General features: G+C 44.4%; 2 protein-coding genes across 5 annotated transcripts in view; one reads left to right on the top strand and one right to left on the bottom strand.

Moving 5' to 3' along the window:
• JAKMIP1 (janus kinase and microtubule interacting protein 1) overlaps window positions 1-21,417 on the top strand; it is a 327,688-nt gene that overhangs the window by 172,500 nt on the left and 133,771 nt on the right. The gene's annotated exons all lie outside the window — the stretch shown is intronic.
• TSPAN9 (tetraspanin 9) overlaps window positions 1-21,417 on the bottom strand; it is a 134,550-nt gene that overhangs the window by 11,273 nt on the left and 101,860 nt on the right. For all 4 annotated transcript variants that reach the window (XM_082238583.1, XM_082238582.1, XM_082238580.1 and 1 more), the window contains 2 exons: window positions 2,340-2,531; window positions 1,003-1,077 (listed from right to left, as the gene is read on the bottom strand). In XM_082238583.1, coding sequence (XP_082094709.1) covers window positions 1,003-1,077; window positions 2,340-2,531 — 267 coding nt within the window. The remainder of the gene's footprint in view (window positions 1-1,002; window positions 1,078-2,339; window positions 2,532-21,417) is intronic.

Raw genomic sequence — 21,417 nt, 5'->3', positions numbered from 1 at the left:
ATTCTAGATTAAAAGACACGTTAAAATATCCTCCGAGGTATGTGAAGAGTAGGCTGAATGGAAAGCACATCTGGTGCCTTCTCCTAATAGTTTCAAGGGGTTCAATTTTTTTTGGGGGGGGGTTGCTGCATAATTTTAACACTGTATGTACTCAAGATAACAAATATGTGAGTATATATTTCAGTAAAAGGAAGTTTTGTCTTTTTCCAATAGACATGCGTCTGGGACCAGTGCAATGGTTATAGTGTTGGAATGCTTGCCAATCAGGATTCTGGACACAATTCAAAGTGCTGGTGTTGACCTATAAAGACTTAAATAGCTCAGGATCACAATACCACAAGGTCCGCCTCTCCCCCATATGAACTGGCCCAGCCCCTGAGATCATCATCTGAGGCCCTTTTTCATGTGCCTCCTCCATGAGAAGTCCAGAGGGTGGCAACACGAGAACGGGGCCTTTTCTGCAGTGGCTCCCCATTTGTGGAATGCTCTCCCCAGGGAGATTTGCCTGGCACCTTCACTAAATATCTTTAGGCATCAGAAAACCTTCTGTGGCCTTTTAGAAGTGGGCAGGAAGTTCTTAATGTATTGCTTTATCCTCTGGGTGGTTGTGGTTGTTTGTTTGTTTGTTTGTTTTGGCTGTAAGTCACTTTGGGTTGCCCTGGATAAGATAAACTGAAGAAGGAGGAGGAGGAGGAGGAGGAGGAGGAGGAGAAGGTGGTTGCTGCCTGGTGTAGTTTCTGTCTCTTTTGTGCTCTTCAAAGCATTGTGGCTTCCACAGGAGCCAAACAGTCAGGGGCATGCTCAAGGTGCCAGCCAGACTTCTAAATTTCCCTTCTGCCTGGTTCTTGCAGCAGTTCTCTAATGTGCTGACTGTCACCTTTCTGCAGGACCTTCTTTGATATGTCTATTTTAATGCCAGTTATCTGGGGAGGGAGCTTGGGGAGGAATACTCATAAGAAAGTAGCTCAGCTTCTGAGATAACGGAGTTCTGTGAATGCCTACCTTGTCCATATAAACAAAGAACAAAATGAGTAGTATCAGCTCAGCCAGGAGAATGATCAGCAAAACAATAAAAAACTGCGGAAGCAAAAGAAAGAAGAATGTTACAATCACTTGAAGCTTTAATATACCTGATGTAAATGGCAGTGTGGTAAATAGTAACATACTTAGTAACATAATTAAATACTGCAATTAAAGTAGCATTGAAATGTATCACCATTTTCTTATGTTCTTTGAAATTATTAAGTGGAAATCCTTAAGGTTATTCTCAGACCACCTTGTGAACTTTTTTGTTTTAATTTTATCGGGAAAGTGTGTATTACACAAAAAACAAAAACCTTGTGTATTGTGAATGCACTGTACATTTGCTTGCATTGATGCATGAACCATTCCAAAGTTCATTCACCTTTTCTACAGGGCATGATCATGACTTAGTGCAAACATAATAATAATAATAATAATTAATAATAAAATTTTATTTATATCCCGTCCTCCCCAGCCGAAGCCGGGCTCAGAGCGGCTAACAACAATAAAAGTAACACTGCATTCTAAAATTAATTCAAAATCAAATAAATGGCAACATGCAGATTCCTGGAGAGAAGATTGGCCATTTTACACCTCCTCCTGCTGCTGCCGCCATGCTGCTGAGTTAAGCCATGGTTTACTTGACAGTTGTGTCCAGACTAGGCCTGGGTGATATATCGATACATCGCCCAGGACCAGTTTGAGGAGTAGACTGCGATGTCGGGCTCACTCAGTGGTATATCGCTGGTGAAACTGCCACTACTCCGGAGTCGTTCTGCTAGTAGCGTCTGTTGGAGGGTGTGTCAAGAGTTCCTTGCTCCAGCGGGTGCGACTCAGGAGCGGCGGTGGTTTCACCAGCAATATACCACTGAGTGAGCCCAACATCGCAGTTGGCTCCTCATACAATGCAGAGGGAGAAACAAGCTGTATTGGGGAGGTGCTGATACAGCTTGTTCCTCCCTCTGCATCTTTAAACTGCTCGACTGAGGAGTGTGCAGCTGCCCTTGCCCCAGCTTAGAAGTTTAAGGAGCCTTGATGCTCCTGCCGCCCTCATGTGAGCGGGGAGAGCCCTGGGGCTGTCTCAGCAGGGGAGGGGGAACAAGCTGTGTTGTCCAGCCCATAAGCGCCTGGGTGAAACCGCCTCGGCTCCTGAGGGGAGAGCTGCGGCAGTTTCACCCGGTGCCTCGCGGGCAGAGGACAATGCACCTTGTTTTTTCAGCATTGCATTGTATTGCCAAACCTCGATGTGGAAAAGCTGATATCGCCCATCTCCAGTCCAGCCCCCGACTCGTGGTTTATATTACTTGCTAACTTACGCTTAGGAGGAGGCACTTGTTTTCCTTGATAGCACCCAAGCAGCCTAGGAAGCCAGTCACCATGATGATAGTACCGATGGCAATGACCAGGTTTGCTGCCGACAGTGAAGGGAAGCTGGGAGAAAAGGTGGCAAAGTTTCCTTGTGACACGGACAGCCATATTCCCACACCCAAGAGACCGCAGCCACATAACTGAAAAGAAAGACAAAAACAAAGATGCATTTTTTAAAAAGCCAGCCCAAAAAGGTGTATGTTGAATCTCCTAGACAGCAGCTGCAATTAAAGCTGTTTAGATGTGGGTCTGTCTTTGATTTTAGGGGTTTTGATTTAAGAACTTACTGGTCTACTGACCACCTTTTCAGGTTTTCTCTTGTAAGTTCTATTAAGGATAAGGATTTTGAACACATGAAAACAACTTTTTTTCAAGAACCCCCTCCCCCATTCTTTTCCATCAGACTAAAAAAAATGCATATTATTGAACACCAAGCACAGACCATCATCGGACACTAATTTCTAGAGTAATAGGGATAAATTGTCAGCAAGATGAGTGGGGGAAATCACTCCAGAAGGAGGAGTGCTGCCTTGACAAAGAAGGAGGAAACGGGTGGGAAACCGCAAAGTTTTGAATAATAGAATTTGGGGTACCCAATGAAATTGATTGCAGGAGGTTCAGGACAGACAAAAGAAATTACTTCTGCACACAGCACAGTATAAACTTGAGCTCCTGGTCACAATATGTAGTGATGGTCACTCGGTTTGTTGGGTTTAAAAGAAAGCTACACAAATTCTCAAATGACAAATCTATCCCTGATTATTAACCATGTTTTTTAAACAGAGCTATGCTCAGTTTTTTGCCTGGGACGCGGGTGGCGCTGTGGGCTAAAGCCTCAGCGCCTAGGGCTTGCCGATCGAAAGGTCGGCGGTTCGAATCCCCGCGGCGGGGTGCGCTCCCGCTGCTCGGTCCCAGCGCCTGCCCACCTAGCAGTTCGAAAGCACCCCCGGGGGCAAGTAGATAAATAGGTACCGCTTACCAGCGGGAAGGTAAACGGCGTTCCGTGTGCGGCTCTGGCTCGCCAGAGCAGCGTTGTCACGCTGGCCACGTGACCCGGAAGTGTCTTCGGACAGCGCTGGCCCCCGGCCAATAGATGTGAGATGGGCGCACAAACCCCAGAGTCTGTCAAGACTGGCCCGTTCGGGCAGGGGTACCTTTACCTTTACCTTTATGCTCAGTTTAAACATTCATTTGAATATCAGATGCTACAGATGAGGGATGGGGAACATGTGGCACTTTGTGTGGTGGAGTACCCTTTGCCCCAGCTAAAATGGCCAATGGTTGAAGAATGAAGAAATCCCAACGAAAGAGCAGGGGCAAGAAAAACTGATGAGCTGTGCGGAACTGGCCAAGTTGACATATAAACTGCTTGACAAGGACAATCGTGACTTCAAGGAAGAATGGGAACTTTTTACAAATTATCTAAAAAGACAACAAAATGATTTGGACTCCTTGGCAGGTTTTGAATAAACATACAAAAATTTATTAGTTGAATATATGATAGGTAAGACAATGATATGTACAATTTTACAATATGCGGAGAACAATATGTGCAAAGAAACCAGAGAGGGGAGCTGAGGGAAGTCCTTGGGGGGAGCAGAGAGAGGGGGGGAATGTAAATGGTTATACTGATTGATAATTTGTTTGTTAAAATTGTTATATATATATATATATATATATATATATATATATATATATATGAATGGCCAATGGTTAGGGATGATTGGAGTAGCGTTAGATGACAATAAAGGGCCACATATTTTCCCCTCCTGTTGTAGGCCAACCACTGAGAAGGACTCTTGCCTTCATGCCCTCATTTTATTTATTTAACAAAATTTATATTTAGCTTGACTTCGGTAAAACCTCTAAGCAATTCACAAGAAATATTAAAATTATCAATAAAAAAGTTAAAAGCAATTAAAATATTTAAAAATATTTAAAATTAACAGCCAAAGCCGTTGAAACATTATCAACATCCTGGAGTGATCTGCCTGACTACTGTACTAGATATTATAATGAAATATGATATCACATAATATAATGATACCCAAGTGTGTGTTGGGTGTTCAGCTTTTAGCAGGCTGGTGTAGGTTTTGCCCTTTTTATGTTATTACATTAGGAACACCTTTATCTATTTATTTTAAATTTTGTTCCATGGATGATTTTATAATTGTAAGTCACTCTGAGGCTAATGCTAATGTTAATAACAATATACTGTTAGAAATGGGATGCTACAACAAGCTGTCTCTTGAAACAGGGCTTTCAGCATCTTCAGCATCTCAGCTCCTGTGACACCAGTGCTCTGGGCTGGTTATACATGGCAAGGACATGTGAAGGCTGCTGTGCTGCTCCAAATGCTGTCACCCGACACACACACATCCCAGCCGAAACATGATCAGCTAACCTCCCAAACCAGAGAAGATCCCCAGGCCCTATAAAGCCCCATCTTTCACAATTCTTGGGGATCGAAACCGGGGGAGGGGGGGAAAAGCTTTGGAATCCAAAGGGGTATAATCATATGTTTTCATTTGTCAAGATGTTTTGTAATTATTTTAATAATTGGGAAATTAGTGAAAGGGAACTTGGTTCGACCTTAGAAAAAGGGGTTAATGTCGAGTATTAAAATGAGATTTAGAAGTTTAAAATTGGCTAATTAAGACAAATTAAGTAAAATATTAATAAGGGATAATTTGGGTACAAAGAACTTGCTGAGCTAAATTTTGGAATTGGGATGCAAGAAGGGGAGGTGGGGGAAGTCCGGGAAAGTGGTTAAGAAAATAAGGTTTTAAAATTATACGTGTTATTTGTGTGTAGTGTTGATATGTATGTTGATGTTTTTGTGTTTGTCTAAAAATATATATATGAGAAAACCCTAATAAAAATTATATATAAAAAAATATATAAAGCCCCATCTTTCTGGGAAGGTCCAGCGGACGGACCTCTCTCTCCTTGTGCCTTGTGTCTCTTCTTCAGTCTGACATGAGACCATCAGCCCATCCATGGTAATGCTTCCTGCCTCCTGACCTCTGTTCCTGTTGACCAGGTGTAGTACCAGACTTCATGTCAGTACCTGACATGACTGTATACCTCTGGCCCATGACTGTATACCTCTGGCCCATGCAGTCACTGCCTTCCCACACTCCACGCCTGACCGAAACAGGGAGCCCTTGACTTTGCTTCAGCAGGGCTCTTCTTACCTTGTTAGAGCAGTCCTATTGCCACCAGCCTTGCTGGACTGCGCTGTGTCGAAATGCTTGGCATTCCTGCCTCACTTTGTTCAGTTCCCTGTGAGTCGGCTATAACCTGTCCTTGAATCCCCACAGTTAGAATGATTCTATCACCCCCCGAGAATCTGTCTGATAGTCCACCTGCCCTGGTTGTTAAATGAGAAGGTCAGGCATTTGTTCAGGCTCAAAGCAAAAGTCCCAAACTTCAGAGGGTTCGAAAACACCTCTCCATGTGCAAATTGTATTGTGATATTCCGTTACAAATGACATTAATCTGCTTAAAGGACCACCTGTGGATGGGGGGAAAGCACTATTTTTAATCCCACAGCACAGGAGGCCATCAAAATGAATATGCAGTGTGTGTTTAGTAATTTACTGATAATCTAAAGTGAAGAATTAGAATATTGGCCTAGTTGTGCTTGGAGCCTCTTAGGTCCTAGTGGGTGAATTACATCACTGGAATACTAGAAGCTATTCATAATAAATGTGGATTTCATACTGGAGTATGGAAATATTTAAGCTTAAAAAACAAACACCTCACTACCCAGTGGAGGCAGTAGGTGCTGAACATTCTTATCCAAATGGTTGCTTTAAAAAACACATTAAAATTTACTGCTGTGTTTACAATTTTACCAGTTTTCATTCTCTGTCTATCTGGCATCTCTCTGATGCAGTACAGTATATGACTACAAATTGTCAGGAGCAGTGGCTTCTAGGGGCTGAGCCCTTTTGGTCCCCCCCCCTATATTTTTGGGGAGGGATTGGGCCTCCAGTGTCTGGCACCTTCTCCTCTCCTCATCTTGCCACAGACGGGAAGCAGATCCCTTTCTCTCTTAGCTCTGTTGGTGCCAGCTTAGATTGTACAGTGGTACCTCTGGTTGCGAACGGGATCCGTTCCGGAGGCCTGTTTGCAACATGAGCAGAACGCAACCCGCACCTGCGCACGTGTGGGTCACAATCCGCCGCTTCTGCATATGCGTGTGACATCATTTTGCGCGCCTGCGCATGCGCGAGCGATGAAACCCGGAAGTAACCCTTGTCTGGTCTTGTTTTCATTCACCATTTTATCAGCCTCGTCTCTAATTACTTTTAATTGTTCATCCAATAATTGCTGGACTGCAGTAATTAGTTTGGGCAAGATCACGGCTGCAGTTTCAGCCACTTCCAATACACAAGGCAGTCCTTCCACCCTGCAAGCAACAACTTTCAAAGCAACAAGAAGTTAATCCCTTTGTTTTGATTTCTTATTTGAAGTGAAAGCTGACAGTCAAACATACGTTTGGCTATCATCAAATGCCACACTGCTATCTCCATCGGCAAGGAGCTGACAAAAGATCTTCAGAATACTATGAATTCCTCCCTGCAAATCCTTTTATCTTCACACACACACACACACACACACACACACAACATAGTGTGTGCAGGGGGTGTGCCCAGGCAAACCCTAAAGTTTCAACTCCAAACTCCAAACCAGGGATCAATGAAAGCAGGCACAGAGAGCTGCAGGCAGAATAAAAAGGCTAGGATTAGGGCTAGGTATTTGCTATGTGTTTGTTAGGTGCATTTTAGATATTAGGTGTTGGGATTAGGTTAGGGGGTTGTTATGGAGGTTAGGATTAGAGTTTAGGATTAGGGATAGGGTGTTAGCTTAAGGGTTGGGCCTAGGCCAAGGTTTAGGGTTTGGGGTTAGGGCTTGGGCTAGAGCTAGAGCTAGAGCTAGAGCTAGAGCTAGAGCTAGAGCTAGAGCTAAAGCTAGCAATAGGAGTTAGGGTTAAGATTAGGGTGAGTGTGTCTGTTTAAGATGAAGATTGGGTTGGGAATAAAGTTGATTTAGAATGAGGGGGAGGGTTAAGTGTACTGTTCAATTAGTTTTAGGGTAAAGTTTGGGTTATGGCTGGGGTGGTAGTAAAGGTTTGGGATTAGGCTTTGGGCAAGGTGTTAGGGTTGGGGTCAGGGTTAAGGGTTAGGGTTATGAGGGAATGTGGGTCTGCTTTTTATTTTATTTGAATGACATGCTCTCATGACTGTGGCTAATGCTTAAGGCATCATTCTTAATGGCATCACTAGGGGATGCCCATAGGCTCAGGTTTGGGCCCTGACATCTTGGGCTCTGGGGTTCTCCTGACTTGGCAACCTTGGAAGCATCTAGCTGTGTCACTCAGAGTGAATACTGTGCATTGATGGCCTGCATTCATCTACATGTGAAAATAGATTTTTCTTATCCTGTCAATAAAATTATTGCCAAAATATTGACACTGAAAAAAGTATGCAACTAAATATTTCATTCTATGCTGGTTCAATGTGGTCTCTACACATTCATTTCCATCAGTATGTCTCTTTCTAAATATTAAAAATGTTTGTTATCAGAAGAAGTACAATACAACACAATATTGCCAAAAATATTTGCTATATCAATAGAACCATTTGCATTAAACATAAAGGCAAAATTTACAGCATTACTAAAAATAATATTGGCTACAAGATAAACATCTGTGGCACTTGTGGGGAATCTCTTTGGCTCTGTGGGTCAGATCATTATCAGGCCTGGCCTTGTGGGTTAAATTTGACAGCTGGGCAGGGTTGGTCACCTGTCAATCACTTGACATCACTAAAAATGAGAAGGGAACCTTTGTTTTAGCAGGAGGTTCAATGCAAACCCCTTCCTGATCACCAGGTGCTTACTTAAGCATATCCAGCACCGGGGTGAAAAACTCCCTCTGGTGCCCCCCCCCCCCGGTTTCCCAGAGTTTTTTAGGGAGGACGGTGCTGCTGGAGGGTGGCTCCTCCAGCGCGGAAGAGGCGGAGGCTGGTCGCAGCGCCTCCCGGCTCAGCTGGCTGCTTTGTGCCACGGTGGCCATGATAGATGGAGGCTCTGGGCACAGCGCTCCTTCGGCGTGGCATGGCGGAGGCGGGCGAGGGTGGTGAGCTGATGCCGGGAGGTGCCTTGTCCAGCCTCCGCCTTTTCCCTGGCACCCTCCAGAACATGGCGCACTGGCACCCCACGCCACTAGTCTCTATGAGTAAGACGCCCCTGTGCTTAAACATGCTAAAATAAAAAACCATTTCCTCCACTTTAGCAAGGTTTGAATGAAAGCTGAATTTACTATTTTGTCCAAATATACTGTTGCACGCTACCCCAATCTCTGAGTGGTGCAAGATTCCAGGGGTTCCAGGTGCTTACCCAGAGTTCAGTTTCCTTGGAATGAAGCACAGCAGAGACTGTGGTGTCTTTATGATGTATGATTTACACATATATACAACCTGCACCTATGATGGATGGTCTCACAACACTTATAGCCCAGAAGGTCTTGCTTCTCTCACAGTCACAGACTTGGATTCCAGCAGAAGTAAGCATGACTCTCACCACTCTGGCCTGTCTTCTTCACTACCAGCCCATTCACCTGCCCTCTGGTACAGAGCAGCTTCCTTTGTCAGTCTAAGGACAATACTTAGGTGGTATCCATGACCCTTGCTTGGCTAATTCAATAGTGGAATCCTACATTAGATTTTAACCCTCACCGGAACCAAGACTCCAACAATTTCAAGAGACTTGGGCATCAGGCCAACTAACCCCTCAAACTCAAAACAATATGTTGAGAAATCGTTGAAGCTAGACAAAGCCTTGTCTTGCTGGGAAGTGCTACTCCTGACACCTGTCATTTTAATTCCTCAGCAATGACAGATTTATATGGCCAGTTAGAAAACCTAGAGTGAATCATGAAGGACGTGAAATTCTTAATTTACCACTACAAAATTGCATGCATAACAGACAAAGGTGATTCAGGAACTAAAAATGTTGAACACCCCTTCTGTAAAATTCCTCTACATTCCATTCTCTGGAGCACAAAGAGGAAAACACAAATAATTCTTTTTAAAAGTTTCAAAATGTTATACTTAATACATTACTGTCCACATGGGACAGTGGTCACAGTAGGATTTCACCCTCAATCTCAAAATTTGCTCCAGTTTTTAGAGATCCAGACTCCAATCGCCATGAACATACTGGAAGTTCTGATTTAGTGAATAAAACATATTGTTACCTAAACTTCATCTGATGGATTTTGAAATAACTTGTGGCCAGGCAAAAAGTTCTTTTAAATATATATATTGTATATTAGTATACATGAACACTACAGCTGTAACACATTATAAACGAAGATGAAAAAAAGATCTAGAAGGAAAATTTCTTACAAGGCTTGGTCTTTCCTTTTCAGACCTATAAATTAATTTACTGTGACCTCATGATTGAGAGAGAACTGCATAAAAATGAGAATAAAAATACCATTTAACACCTCTGAAATTACCTATAAAGATGAGAATAGTCATTGCTGGCACTATGCCAAAAACAGAGTACTGCAGATATCCTCATGTAATGGACATGTCACACAGCTCAAGCATTTTGGAAAGCGATTATCAGCGCATTATCCTTCTTTACCATTGTCAATGTGCCTATGGTTCTGATGGTCTTTCTTCTTAATTTTATACTGGACCTAGTTTTCAGAACAAAACACGTTGTAGTATTAAATACACTAGAGGTTGCTAGAGTGATCTGTGCTTATCATTGGATATGAATAGCGCTACCTTTGAAATAATAATAGCTGGGGAAATGGTGGGATGCTCTTTTATTAATCAAACTGATGGTGCTCAAGAAATCTCTCAATGCATTTTAACATGTCTGTGACATGGGAGCGCAGATGCTGTTTCTATAAGGAACTCTTTGGACCTGAGCTATAACCATGCTGAATGCTTAAACCCCATACAGGAGGTGATATTATGCCTATTGTAAATGTGTTTTATATAAGAGAAACATGGCTTTGATATGGGGTGTATATCTTTTAAACTTTTGTATGTTTTGATACTTATATGAAATAAAATTATAAAAATCTATTTACACAGTCAACATCACTAACTCAGAAAGCTGAACTGGAAATAAAAATACATTTTGAAAAGAAATGAACTTAAAAACATTTTTAAAAGATTAATTAGTATATAGGTGCATAACATTTCACGTTGCGCATACTTGACACACCACATATCTTATTTTTCAAAACTGCATAGCTTGAGATCTAGAAGCAACAGCTGCCTGCTGATCTTCCCTTCCCATTCTTTTAAATGGGCTTCAGACACACAAATCAGATGGCTGCTTATCTAAAGATTTGACTCGGCTGATATTTTTTTCTAAGTGGTCATTTGCGGGCTGAGCCATGCCACCTGGGAGCCAAATTTCACTCCCCCCACCATCTTGTTCTATTTTACGAAAATAAAACAGCATTCATTTGTAATTAATGGACCCGCTTAATTCAGGAAGTAAATCTTGTTTCCACAACTGTCTTTCATCAGCTTTATACCAAGTTATTTTTATATCCTCATAGCTTCATAAATTGGTAGAGTAAGATATAAGATGCCCTCATCTGCTCAAAGAGAAGGCAGGACAACTGCTAGTCAAGTAAACATAAGCAATATTCTGTCTTACGGCACTTTGTGCCATAGCTCAAGGAAGATTTCAAAAGGTTACAGAATGATCTGTTCAACCTCATCCTCTTGTCCAGTTTGAGAGATTCACGTGGCAAGCATGCTTTTTCAAAATCAGGATGCCAAAATGGGCACTGCTTGAGAGGAGATAAAGCTAGCTGGCTGGACCCACAAAGACTGCAAAACATCAGCCCGCGCTTATTTCACTGGGAGAGAAAGAGAGAGCGCATGCATTCCTTAATGTTCTCCACATGCATGTATATTGTTACAATAAAATGAGGGAGCAATTTCATTTCGCTGGGTTTAAAATTAGAAGCTTGCCAAGTTGCTCTGAACTCCTGGCAGGTGGATGAAATATTTCTGGATGGCGTCTGTAATGCTTGGCGTTGTAGCTAGGGAACAGCTGACTTTCACTGCAATGACATTATTAATACTGTTCCTCCTGCCAAATGTCTGTCTCAGCTGAGCCTCTGCAATATCCCTTCATTAAGCAGTCCATGCAGGCCTCTTCAAACCGCTCATACAGTAAAGGTATCTATCCAGTTTCTGTACACCCACCAAGAAGAAGGTCAGCCTGAGTCCAGCCAAGCTCACATCTGATTGTAAGGAACTGCTATATATGGGCCAAAGGTAGCTTGGCAAACTGGGGGGCGGCCAGTTCTCTCAGCTTCACCTGATGCCAGCTTGGGATTGAATTTGCACAATCTTAACTTCTAGGACAACAACTTTTGTTTTGGCTAATGTCTAAAAAAAACCTCGAGAAACACAAAAGGGGCACGGAAATATTCACCAAATGTAAATGCAACTTATAAATTGTGGATAATTATAGTTTGATGGCATATGAAGCGGAGTTGCCATACATCTGGCAAATTTCCTTAAAAATAGCTCAAAAAGTTTTTTTTTTTAGATTTTGCCCCCCCCAAAGACTCAAAAACTTTGGCCAAAACTAAAAAAAACAAAACAAAAAAAAACACTCGACAACTTTTCTGTCTGGATTATCACTTTTTGAAATATGGCAACCCTAATATGAAGCCCTTTCTATAATTTTGAAACAGAATGTAACCACTCTTCTTTATATAATTTAATTGCAATGCTTCAGTAGCCAGCCATTTTTAAGGAAACAAATGGAGTGTTGATGCTTCTTATTGTAAATGGAGCCTTTACATAACTACTCAGAAGTAAGTCCAACTGTATTCAGTGAAGCTTACTCCCATGTAACTGGGTAAAGACTTACACTGCAATCCTAAGCATTTTTACTTAGAACTAAGTCTCATTGAGTTCAATAGGATTTACTCTCTGGTATGTTCCTGATCATTCCCACACTTTCTATTTCTATTACTATTATTATATCCCACCTTCTTCCCTGACAGGGACTTGAGGCAGCTTACAGCTAAAATTTAATTTCATTCCATTTATCTGTTGAAGGTGTGGTACACGACCCCTTCCCTTGCACATTTTGCTTTACAACAATCCTGAGAGGTTGGTTCAGCAGACAGCTGTAATTGGCTCAAGCTGACAGGTGCATGTGTATATCAGGGGTCATCAAACTTCTTCAGCAGGGGGCCGGTCCCCTGTCCCTCAGACCATGGGTGGGCCAAACTATATTTTGAAGTAAGAAAGAAACAGAACGAATTCCTATGCCCCACAAATAACCCAGAGATGCCTTTTAAATAAAAGGACACATTCTACTCATGTAAAAACAAGCTGATTCCCGGACCGTCCGTGGGCCGTATTTAGAAGGCGATTGGGCCGGATCCGGCCCCCGGGCCTTAGTTTGCCTACCCATGGTGTATATGGTGAGATCAAATGCAGAAGAAGCTTCTTGATGTAGAAGAGGCAGTCCCTCTTTTCACCTGAGAAATGTTGGAGGCTCTGCCAGGCACCTCAAAGAATTGGTGAAGCTGGCATACCAGTTTTAATTGTGCAAATACCCTCCTGGCTACCACAGAGACTTGGGCATCCATGCTAAGGGCCGAGTCCAGGAGCACAGCAAACCTGCGAACCTGGGTCCAATGAACCGCTATTTAAGACTGTACATATCTTGCAATATCTTTAATGCAGCCACTTTTTAGTACCTTCCCTTCTCCAAAAGAGATTTTTTAAAGGCCTCTAGGCTACACTTTGTGTCCTGTCTTTTTCAGGTGGAGAGGCCTCCTTACGATTTCCAAGATCCATGGCCTGCTGCACCATCATTTCCAAAAGGCCTTTATCCTCAACACACACTGCTCTTTTAAGAACAGGAGGAGGAACACAGGCACCACCCAAAAGAAGTGGCATAAAACATAATAACAAGAATGACGCATTTACACATATGCAGCACAATATTATATTTATATAAAATAAGCACCATACATTTGAAAGATGGTTTTAGGAGAGGCTAAAGCACATTCCCCGCCCCCATCTTGCCATAATTCAGGTGCTGACCTTTGAAGGTGCTGACCTTTCAAGCCCTAAACGGCCTTGGCCCAGTATACATGAAGGAGCATCTCCACCCCCATCGTTCTGCCCGGACACTGATATCCAGCTCCAAGGGCCTTCTGGTGGTTCCCTCGCTGCGAGAAGCCAAGTTACAGGGAACCAGGCAGAGGGGCCTTCTCGGTAGTGGCACCCGCTCTGTGGAACGCCCTCCCACCAGATGTCAAAGAGAGCAACAACTACCAGACTTTTAGATGACATCTGAAGACAGCCCTGTTTAGGGAAGCTTTTAATGTTTGATGCATTACTGTATTTTAATATTGTCTTGGAAGCCGCCCACAGTGGCTGGGGAAACCCAGCCAGATGGGTGGGGTATTAATAATAATAATAATAATAATAATAATAATAATAATAAACCCTGTCCATCGAAAATAAAAAGTGTCCTCAATCAAGGATGCATGCTAACCCATCAGAGCTTTCACCCCCCCCAGAAAAAGGTAACAGAAGCAAATGAGTATCCCCCAATATAAGTAATATAAGTAGAAAAGAAAGACTAACACTTTGTGCATCAGTGCTCTCCACTCTTGCTTCCCCGCCCCCCACAAGCACCAAAGATCCATCATGTGTCAAAATCAATAGTAGCAAAAGAAATATTGCTTTGCTCACATGCTGGCTGGGCAAAATATGACTTCTTCTGCTACTCAGCAAGCTGCCTTGCAAAGAAACGGAAGAGTGATTTTACTGGGCCAGGATTCAAGATGTTGCTATTACTGTATGGTATAAAGCCCTGCGGTGGGGTGAGCTCCCGTTGCTCGGTCCCAGCTCCTGCCAACCTAGCAGTTCGAAAGCACGTCAAAGTGTAAGTAGATAAATAGGTACCGCTCCGGCGGGAAGGTAAACGGCGTTTCCGTGCGCTGCTCTGGTTCGCCAGAAGCGGCTTAGTCCTGCTGGCCACATGACCCGGAAGCTGTATGCCGGCTCCCTCGGCCAATAAAGCAAGTTGAGCACTGCAACCCCAGAGTCGGTCGCGACTGGACCTAATGGTCAGGAGTCCCTTTACCTTTACCTTTTTTATAAAGCCCTTAAGAACTCATGACCAGTTTCCCTATGAGGTCACCTCACCCCACACGTGCCCCAGCAACCATTTCAATCGGTGAAGTTGGCCACACAACCGCACTTGTAAGAACACAATTGTTTTGTGTGGCAGAACTTGCCCTTTGGGTCTCCTGCCTACTGAGATCAAGCTGGTGCCTGGCAGCACAGAGAGAGACAGTGGGTGGTGAGAGACAACCAACAAGATGAAAATATGATAAAATATCTTCAACTTTCAACATCAGTGAAGCTGGCTGATGGTACCACATGATTTCGCATAAGTGCGGTTTTCTGCTCCCAAGGCAATTAAAGGTGGCCTGTTTGGCAAGGCTGGTTCTGTTTTACATTTTTATAGCTACCAATTACATTAGTCCAGTGTTAAACAAAAGCCTCCAGGAAGGCCCAGGTTTGCAAGCCAGGAAGGCTGTTCCAGGCTTTATCAAAGTCACAAAACCATTTGCTGATCTCCCAGCAACTACTCAGTGCTCCTTAAAAACCCTCTCATTCCATGTTAGAAGCCTGACCTCAGCAGTAGGAAGAATTGGAGCTGAGGTTGCCCTATTCCAAGAGCACCCAGACATAATTATGTTGCAGGAAACTCATCAGCACCTATCCTCCAAGTCACCATTACTTAAGGGTGGAAGGCTCAGTGAGCAACTCTTTGTCTTTTCCAAAAGTAGGGGTGTGAATAAATGCTGATGGGAATTTTCATCTGTTTTACTATAATAAATTCTTGCATGTTTTGATGTATTATTTTACCTTTTTGTTTTTTTTGAGGGCTTTTTTAAAATTTACAATCAAGGGGTTGATCAATTTAAATGGATAGATGATAGATAGATAGATAGATAGATAGATAGATAGATAGATAGGCTTGAGTCAAAAGTCCAGGCAATGCCACCATGCTCATGATTATCAAGTTCTTTAGTTTCTAAATTAGATTTTTTGGGTTGAACGTTACCTTATAATGAAATTGTTCTGTCTTGTAGAGTGAAAAGCTACAAAAGCAACCCAAATCCTATTTTGGAATTCCTGTCTCTATCCTACCTCCCACCCCAATCACACAGAGACCAGATAAACTATAATTGGTAGCAGTTTTCTTGTGACTGGATTAGAATCAGGAGCCTATGGTAAAGCGGAGGCGGGCTTTGTATCCCTTAGCCATGAGGCACCCTCTGGAATCCTTTCCCTGGATGATGGAAAAGGATAGGTACACATGATGCCCTTCTTTGGGAAGCTTTTCCTCCTTAATTCCGCTCAGATGTACAAATGTCCATCACTAGCACAACTCCAGCCGGATGGAAACACCATCTGTTTTTGATGTGCATGGATAATATGTCGTATAACAAGATCAGATTAGACAAAGTCTATACAACAGAGTAAGCTGATACTTTAAGACAGTAACGTTAGTAAAGGAAAACAATGAGGCTGTAGCTAGAATGCATAAAGGGACCCCAACAGGTTGTCGCTGATGACTCTGGGGTTGTGGCACTCATCTTGCTTTACTGGCCGAGGGAGCCGGCATACAGCTTCCGGGTCATGTGGCCAGCATGACTAAGCTGCTTCTGGCAAACCAGAGCAGCGCATGGAAACGCTGTTTACCTTCCCGCCAGAGTGGTACCTATTCATCTACTTGCACTTGATGTGCTTTCGAACTGCTAGGTTGGCAGGAGCAGGGACCGAGCAACGGGAGCTCACCCCGTTGCGGTGATTCGAACCACCAACCTTCTGATTGGCAAGTCCTAGGCTCTGTGGTTTAACACACAGCGCCACCCTGCATAGGTACATATAAAATGAAGTATTTCGTCAGACCGGTAATATTCTAGTTAAAAAGAAGAGAGCAGGCAGGGAATGTAGAATGCATGCGGGGATGTGAATTTTGCACTCTTTCATGCTGTGTTCACACAGTAATAGCTTTACCAGTCCCTTCACTAGAACAGCACAATTAGGGGAGATTCACACAGCCAATTTTTTCACACAGGGATTTCAGTTATTACAGTGGTACCCCGCAAGACGAACGCCTCGTGAGACGAAAAACTCGCAAAACGAAAAGTTTTTTCGTTTTCGAGTTGCCTCGCAAGACGAATTTCCCTATGGGCTTGCTTCGCAAAACGAAGCTTGCCCCGGGGACAGCGGGTCTTCTCTTTTGAAGCAAGGGGCGGCGGGGTGAAGCGATCTTCTCCCCGCAGCCCCAGATCCGGGGACAGCGGGAAGCGCTTCCCGCTGCCCCCGGACCTCTTTTGAAGCAAGGGGCTGCGGGGAGATCGCTTCTCCCGGTGCTCCGAAGCGGGGCGGGGGGGCGGGAACACCTTCCCCCACCGCCCGGCTTCCGAACGGTGCTCCGAAGCGGGGCGGGGGGGCGGGAACACCTTCCCCCACCGCCCGGCTTCGGAACGCTGCTCCGAAGCGGGTCGGGGGTCGGGAACACCTTCCCCCACCGCCCGGCTTCCGAACGGTGCTCCGAAGCGGGGCAGGGGGGCGGGAACACCTTCCCCCACCGCCCCGCTTCGGAACTGTGCTCCGAAGCGGGGCGGGGGGGGCGGGAACACCTTCTGAAGGCTGGCGGGGGGCAAAAGTCTTTGTCCCCCCTGCCTGCCTTCCCAGGGGCTTTTAAATCGCCCCGGACAGCGGAGAAGTCCTCCGCTGTCCCGGGGTTTTTTAAAATGCTGGTGGTGGGAAGAAAAGCCCTTGTCCCCCCCCCCAGCCTTCAGAAGAGGTCCGGGGAAAGACTGTCCCCGGACCTGGTCTGAAGGCGGTTTCCCTAGGAACGCATTAATTGATTTTCAATGCATTCCTATGGGAAACCGTGCATCGCAAGACGAAAAACTCGCAAGACGAAGAGACTTGCGGAACAAATTAATTTCGTCTTGCGAGGCACCACTGTATACCATAACAATGGCTCTTTGAGTGGTCATTTGTGCAGACACATAGAGGGGTTCTGTGTCTGAGCAGAAGCATTAATTTCCCCTCAAGCAGTACAGTGTGCACCTTCTACTCAGATACTTTGCAACTGCTACACGGGTGTCAAGAGTGAACTAAAATACTGAAGATGGAGCATGCTTGTTTTCTCCTGCTCCAAAGGGTAAGACCTTCTATAGAAGTTGGTTGTTGGGCTGGATAAAGAGGGTGAAAACTGACATGACAGCATGTCCTTCCTCAGAAGAGTGGTTTATGTATCTAATCTCGGAGGAAAGATGGGATGAAATTCATTTATCCATGAAGAATACCTCTTTGGCCTAGCTGACACATTACATTAAACACTATTAAACAAGCTACAGGGAACCAGGCAGAGGGCCTTCTCAGTAGTGGCGCCCTCCCTGTGGAACGCCCTCCCACCAGATGTCAAAGAGAACAACAACTACCAGACTTTTAGAAGACATCTGAAGGCAGCCCTATTTAGGGAAGCTTTTAATGTTTGATGTATTACAGTATTTTAATATTTTTATGGAGTGGCTGGGGTTGTCCAGCCAGATGGGCGGGGTATAAATAATATGTTGTTGTTGTTGTTGTTGTTGTTGTTGTTGTTGTTGTTGTTGTTGTTGTTACTACTATTATTTAAAATAAACTATGGTTTTATGTGAATGGGCAGCATACTGCAGCAGTGTGGCATGTCTCAAAAGCCCCACTTTGCTCCTCACTTGCCACGTTTGGAGAAAGCAAACCATAGAACAAACCATTGCTCATGGTGCTTTTTCCTTTTCAAATGAAGCACAAAAGCCAAGTACTGAGGCTAAGTAAGTGCTATGGTTTGTTTCCTCCAAACATGTCACAGGCTGCAGAAGCAGAGAAACAAAGTCAACTTCTCAGTCATGTACACTGAGGCTGCCAACAGACAAAGTGATATGAAGCAGCTGCCTGAAGTGGCAGGAGTTCAAGCGGTGGTGTTCCCCCCCCCCCACTGAGTGACGGTGAGAGAGGGCTGATCCAGCACATGACGTTGCTGCTCAGGGGTAGCTCATGTGATGCCCTCCAAATGTTGCTTGACTAAAACTCCCATCCCTGACCATTGGCCCTACTGGCTGGGGCTGATGGGAGTTGCAGCGCAAGAACATTCAGAGGGAACCATGTTGGCTACTGTCAGGGAACTGACATCGGAGCGAGAGGCGAAGGGGAGGCTCCCAGATGATGCTGGCAAAGGACCCAGCAGCAGGGGGAGAAACAGCTCAGTAGAGGGGGAAGCCAATCAGCGCAACACCAGGGATAAAGGGGGGCAGACGGGGGAAGTGGAGAGAGGGCTCCAGGACTCTTCACTGGACATCAGTGAGGAGAGCCCAGGTCCTCCGCTACCCATGCCTTCCCTGCGCAGAAGACTCCCGCGCAGTGAGAGGAGGAGGAGACTGGGTGTCAAACAACTTTTATGTTGGAAGAGGTTCAAGAAACGCCCACTGACGGATTCTGCCAGTGACTGAGGCAGCCACCATGAGGAGAGGCTGTGCAGTTAGAAAGTTTTAACAAGGCAAATTAACCAAGAAAGGCACCAGTTTACGCACGAGTAACTCATACCCATTACAGTTACCTTTGACGTGGAAGGTGCTGCAAATATTTTTTTTTAATCTCTTAATTTCTCCAGTTCTTACTTGTGTTGGTGAACTATTGCTAGCTGTCCAATGATGTGGAGTTTTCCATGCAGAGATGCTTCAAGGTGGCCAGCTGTCATCCTAACAAAGGTTCCCCAACTAGAGAAGGAAATCAGGGGATCTCCTCCATGATTCCGGACATTTTGGGGTCAAGGCCATGCAAATACATGCCGGCTGCAATCCCTGTATCAAAGCAGCCTCTCAGCTGAGCCAGGAATGCTGCCTCTATTTTCACACATGGCTCTATGCAAGCCAGAATTCTGTTCTATATTAAGATACATGACAGTGCAATGGACTCCACACTTATCTTGAGAGGGCCACCTATCTAAAAAATTTTAAAACTGGACTCAGTGTCATCAATAGCTAAATTTATAAGTTGTCAGAAACTGTGAGAAAACTAAGCAGATTAGACACCAAAATAAGATGGTCCATTGCAGCATACATTTTCCAAATGTTTGCTCCTGGAACATTTGTGGCCATATGTGCTGACATGTTGCCTGACGTTAAAAATTCTCCATGTTCTGACCTTTTTAGAGAGTTGATGTGATATACTAGGGAGAGTGCTGCACTTGGACAGATGCAGAGAGGATAATGAAAACATATTTTATAAGAGATATGTTTATAAGAAATACATTCAGTAAGGCCGTCAGACCAGGACGTGTGGATCCAGAATTGGCCTCCATTCACTTATGGACTCACTGTTAAAACCATGTTCATGAAGACCATCTTACTCGGCTATGAGTGATCGCCAAAGAAGAGGATGATAAAGGTGCTTAACAAATCAAACCCACTTACCCAGGAGTAAGCTCAATTGAATTCAATAGGACTTATTTCAGAGTAGACTTGGTGAAGATAGTGACCTAAGGTAGCAACTAAACCCAGCAGAACTGGCTTCTTCACGTTGCTCCTTCCCCTGACCAGCTTTTCTGTGTAGCCCCAATTAAAACAGGTGGGCCTGGTTTAATTGGTTTAATATACAGTTCTCTTAGATGCATCATACACAGTCATACTTAGGACACTTGGTCTTCTTTCTACTGATATTAATTCTGCAGCATCTTGGTTGTCATCTGTGATCCTCAGAGGCCTTCTGTTGCAGAATTTAACTTGGCAGAGCACTTCGCCCCTTCCTAACCCTCCAATTTTCCTGGAAAATTGTTGCTGCTGTCAACTCCATGATTATTTCTAAATTCTTTGAGGTTTGGTGGTGGGACCCCCCCCAAACCCTAGAGATTAACAAATGGTGGGGGTTTGGAATGTTGCCAGGGTAACTGGATGTGAGGTGACAGGAAAGGGGTATCTATAGCAGGGTGTGCTAAGAAGAATATGGGATAACAAAGACAGAGAGCCATCTTGGGCAGGCTGTCTGAAGGGGGATTGCCTTTGACTCCAGTACTGCACTGCTGTGGGGGACAAGCCCTTCTTGAGATGACCCTGCTGTAAGATCCGGACTCCCTCCATCCAAATGCAGGTGTAAATATGTGAATAAATCATATTTCTTAAAACTATGACAGCCTGTGTCACATCTTCAATTCTCCAAAGTAGCACAGACCCTGGTTGAGGGGGAAACCCCTGGAATCCCATGCATGGCTTAGCAGGGATTGGGGTGGCCGGTAACAGAGGGCATATCTCCTCCAATGGGAACATTTCACTTTTGTCCTACACACCAAGGTCACCCAGAGAGCTTCACAGATGAGTGGTGATTCCAACCCTGGTCTCCTACACCTTAGTCCATTTAATATCCCTCCATATTCAAATCAGTTTGGGTGGTAATAATCTTTTTCCATCAGGCTGAAGGTTTAGGAGGTACCTTGTTAACAGTTCTGTCTGGCACCTTTAAGACTAACCAATTTAGCCTCCAGTCCTATCTGGGATCCATCTCCATGGGATTTAGTGTGGCTTACTTCTGCACAATGTGTGGTTCTTGCAACACTGACCCACGCTAGAAAATGCGACAGCGGGGACCCCTTCTAGACCGAGGTTAGACAACTTTTGGTTTAGTTGGATGCCAAGTACTTTTACTGTAGTGCTTTTGTGTCCACACCTTTGCAAGGAAACCAGAACAACTTGGTCCAGCCCATGTGATTACCTTGGTCCGACCCGTGTGACCTTACTGGTCCCAAATACATGCTCTGCTTGACCACAGGCCATCCCACAGGTCCAGGGGCTACCAGCTGCTGCCACTAACCATGATATAAAACTAATGTCTGGAAAATTAAATCCTCCCTCCAACATTGCCAAGTGCATTT

Source organism: Podarcis vaucheri, assembly GCF_965113315.1.
Source record: "Podarcis vaucheri genome assembly, chromosome: 9".
In the NCBI taxonomy this organism is placed as follows: domain Eukaryota; kingdom Metazoa; phylum Chordata; class Lepidosauria; order Squamata; family Lacertidae; genus Podarcis; species Podarcis vaucheri.
This window is presented reverse-complemented; position numbering and strand designations above follow the sequence as displayed.